Source organism: Mitosporidium daphniae (assembly GCF_000760515.2).
Source record: "Mitosporidium daphniae strain UGP3 chromosome Unknown contig-214, whole genome shotgun sequence".
Lineage (NCBI taxonomy): Eukaryota > Fungi > Microsporidia > Mitosporidium > Mitosporidium daphniae.
In genome coordinates this window covers 1-4457 of record NW_013546606.1, presented here as the reverse complement: position 1 = coordinate 4457, position 4457 = coordinate 1, and the positions used below count along the sequence as shown (strand labels likewise).

Here is a 4457-nt window from a genome sequence, read left to right as displayed (position 1 = left end):
ACTCTACGCTGGCGTTGATTTCATATGCAGTGTTTGCAGACAGATTTTTTGCCCAACCCTCGTTAACGAGCTTGAAAATATAAAAATTGATATCCTTGTTTTCAAAATATTGCTTAACAAATGCGGACACGAGGGCAATTGTGAATGTTTCCAAGACATGTGACTGAGGAAAAGTGGTCCCTTTTTCATGAGACGGCGAAAAGATTGAACATAAAAACTCGTCTAGCCTTTGCACATGCTCAACAGAGGAGAGATCCGAATTACTAAGGTCCAGAAAGCCCTCTGCAAGGGTATTTATGATGGATGACAGAAAGGACGGCTCCGAAAGAGCGGCCAAATAAGATTTGAAAAGTAATATCAGTGGATTAGGAAGGCTTTCAAATAATTGAAGAAACAGCTTCAATATTTTTGCGTCAACGAGCTGCATAAAAAGCAGTTTGAGGTAGCACTTTATGTTTGAGTATTCATCTGAGCGAACCACCTCCAGGTCACATCCGATATGAGCAACAAATTCAGAAAAGTCGGTACTGATTTTGGATGAGTTAGATCTTGACAGGGTATAGAAGTTCTTTACGATGCTATTTTCAATGCAATCCAAAGGCGTCCTGTCAATGTCTTTGACCGAAAGTTTCCCGCTTTTCAGAGCAAAAAGTAAAGCATCCGTATACAGTGCGAAGGCTTGCGTCGATGGCGAACTTTTGGTTACCACTCCACAAGTAGAGCTCGATTTGATGATGGAAAAGATTACTTGCGAAGCTTCTTCATTTGACGCGATCAGCTTAGAGATTGAAAAAAGATATGTAGAAATGTAATTAAAAAGTGTCAATACGTTTGAATTTGAAGGATAAGCCTGCAAAACGGAAAAAATCCCGTTGTATTGATCCAATATTTTCTCAAAGTGGCCAACAATAAGTTTCTTGACGTCATCAAATAACAGGGAGCCAGATGTAGACAATTCATTGTACAGACACTGCAGCTTATCCATGGTGATGCACAGTTTTGCACTATCACCTTGACAAAGGTAATGCTCTAATGGAGCCCCGGAGAGTGCACAAAATTGCTCTTCTAAATGCGAATATATGCTGAAAAGAAGGGTTCGCTTTTCCACGAGTAAATTTTCAATTCCAAAGGCCGAAACTATGCTCTTGACTAATGATACATTGGTGCTCTCCGTATCTTCTGTACCAAATGACGAGATGTCAAGGAACACCATTTGCGCAGAGGAGAAAATCTCTGAAATGGAAATTAGCCATTCTTTTGAATCAGACTCACATACCGGAGAAATAGGAGCTTTTGCAATCATGCCATGCACAATGGAAAAAATGATCTTTTTGAAATTTGGGGTAGAATGGATATTGGAAAAGATTTTTCCCCAATTCAGAATGAAAAGAGAAATAATTTCATTGGAAGAGGACCCCGCGTTTTTGCACAGTGCACTTAGAAAGTAGAGCAAAATTTGTCTAATGCTATCCAGGTCCACTTCGATCTCATTCATCGGAATCAGAGAAAAATCCGAGCAAAGAAAAGATACAATGTTCTCAAAGTGCATATGTTGAGCTTCCGCGGATCCCTGATAGCATTCAACAAGACTCACTACGATCAACGAGCAGAGATCTTTTTTGAGGCAACAAAAGGATGGTGGAAATTTTTGAAGAAGCCATCCGGTGATACTGAAAATCGACTTGAACTCGGCCATATGCGGAGATTGCGTCTTTTTTGACAGCAAAATAGTCAATATTTTGACAAATAGGCCTTTTGCCTGTGGGTTTTTGGAAAACAGAACAAAAAGCAGGCTATCCAATATTTCGATGTCAACTAACTCATGCGCAGAAAGCTTGTGCAAAAGATGCAGCGATGCATTTTGAGCGGTGTTGTCTTTATCTCTGGATGCACACTCAAGAATACGAGGTAGAAACCGATCCAAAAAAGAGCGGATACCGCTAAATATAATATCTTTTTCAGCAGATTCGATCAACGTGATGATTGAAGTTATTGCCTCTGCTCTGGCTTCAGCAACCTTATCGGATAATATCCATCCGATGTACCGAAGATAAGAGTTATCCAAAAACTTTTTTGGATAGATAATGATCCACTCTGCTAGATGCTTGACACAGACCGCTCGGATATAGGGGTCCACATCACGATATCTATGAAGATAAAGTCCATTGAAAATAAAGTCCAAAAGCGACGAAAAGGTCGCAATGGAAACCTGATTGGATTCCAAATCAACGTAGTTGTGAACAATTAATCTGCATAAACTTTCCTGGATATACAAGCCACAAAATGTTGCTGTAATCCTAAACGGCCTGTATTGACATGACGAAAGGGCAAGAATCCATCCAAGCAGCCGCTTAAATACCTCCAAATCCTCCTCGTGACTGTTCATATCGAGAACCAAATTAGAGATAAAGGATGAGAATTTCGATTTGAAGGTCTTATAGTCTCTACGTTCCTTTTTTTGAAACATGAACTCCTTATCGAACAGCTAAAACGGTTACACACTTAAAGCATTACGCTTGGACTGGATGATTGAATTTCTGAAAACAAGGTCACTGGGTCGTCGCTCGCAATTTGGGATTTTGAAATTGGCCCGTTAAACCCGGACGACTATATGGTCAATAAAACACCAAATACTTTAAGCAGCAATCCGATGAAGTGCATAATGGCAGAATCGGAATCCGCCAATAGCCATTTTATAAAATTGGCGCCAAGCTTTGACGGAGTATGTCTAGACTCTTTGATGGATAAATAGAGGTCTATATTTTCTAAATTGGAGCCGTTGCGACCAGATCTAGGTTTTGGCCTTTTGATAGCGTTTGCACTTACCTGAGGATTATCATTTTCAGGTTCACTTGATATCATAGAACTAATATTTGGAAAATTAAATTGTGTCCAATTGAAAATACAAATTTTGCCGTTTTGGACAACCCCACGGTCGAAGTTCGATATTTCCCCTGAACATCGTTTCAAATTTAAAAGGTTGAGGATAAACCTGAATTTGTAACCCTAAATCGAGTGGACTTGACCCGTTTATTTGACCTGCAATAGCACCATCAAATTCTAATTTTGATCTTATGGCAATTTAAGGCGATTTTATCTTCCCTTTTATTAGGGCTCCATTGGTATTGAGATATGCTTGCTTTTTTATCAATTTTTTAGCGATAATTTCAAAGCGCGACAAACCCAATCAAACACTATTTTTGAAACACATATCATCTCTTAATCCTTTCTGGTTGAACCCCCGCAATATTGAAGGAACTATAAATGGCAGAAAGACTTGCTTCAAGTTCAGCATCATCATCAAAATAGTATCTATTTCTGAAAATAGCTTGTTCTGTCTTGTTAACCCCACATTTATAGATGGCTTCTTCTTGGTTTGAATTAAAAGTTGCGAAGCAGATAGTCTAGATTGGAAATTTTCCTGGGTCTCGGCTTACTCACCGCGGTTTCGTCTCGTTCTGGTTAAGAGGAGTTTAAAAAGCCGTCTGAAAGCAAGTATCTGTTGACAGAATAGCGGCTTGACAAATCAGGCACTCACCAAGGGCAAGTCAATATATGGAATTGGTTTGCAATATATGGAACTGGCTTGCAATATATGGAACTGGCTTGCAATATATGGAATTGGCTTGCAATATATGGAATTGGTTTAATAATTAAATCTAAAAAAGAGCAGTCATGTGTCTTAATTACCGAGTGTAAAATGCAAAGTCGCCATTGAGCATATGATTGATCGGTCATGACATTAATAAAAGGTCGGCTTTTTCTGTAAAATTTATGATGAGAATTCTACTTGCTCAAGCAAGCTTCTTGGTCTTTTTCCTGTGGTATGCTTGTTTTTTGTCTTACCTGCTAATCATGAGATGCAGATTAAATTTATGCGGTCAATTACAGCTTTTGTCACACTTTTTTCTTTTACTTGGGGCAGAATTGTGAACATTAATTAGAAAGAAATTAATACCTTTTTTCAGGAAAAACACCTTGCAGAAAGGTAAATACAGAAGCACGCCAGCAATGAGAGTCCCAAGACAATGCTATTCTTACGACAATCAAGCATTTAAAGTTGAATGCCTGTGAGCTTGTTGCTATTTTAACCCAAATTTTAAAAAGTGGCATGAGATTGATTTTAAAGAAATTGGCCTTATTTCCTGTGGACTTGATGGAATAACTCCTGGAAATAAACTTGATAAGGACTGACATATGAAAATTAATTTTTTATGCCATAATTGAGGATATATAGCTTGAGGTAAATATAAAGAGTTAGCACGATTTATGTCCACCAAAGAGATTTTTTGGGTAAAAACAAAATCAAGCGTATCTCAGTTAATATTGCGAGTATAACCGAGAAATTGCAAAAAGTAACGTGATATCGCGTAAAATTTATGAACAGACCGGTTGGAGTGTGTAATAGGCTGCCTCTAACCCGAGTTAATTAGTAATCGAAAATGCCACAGAAAGGT

General features: G+C 38.4%; 1 protein-coding gene across 1 annotated transcript; it reads right to left on the bottom strand.

Annotated features, from left to right (window-relative positions):
* Positions 1 to 2862, bottom strand: DI09_214p10 (uncharacterized protein; the record flags this gene model as incomplete). The annotated part of the gene is made up of 2 exons (XM_013383054.1): positions 1 to 2485; positions 2635 to 2862. Coding segments are annotated over 2 exons (2713 nt in total), but the record flags the coding sequence as incomplete, so codon positions are not given.
* Between the last annotated feature and the right edge of the window lie 1595 nt (positions 2863 to 4457).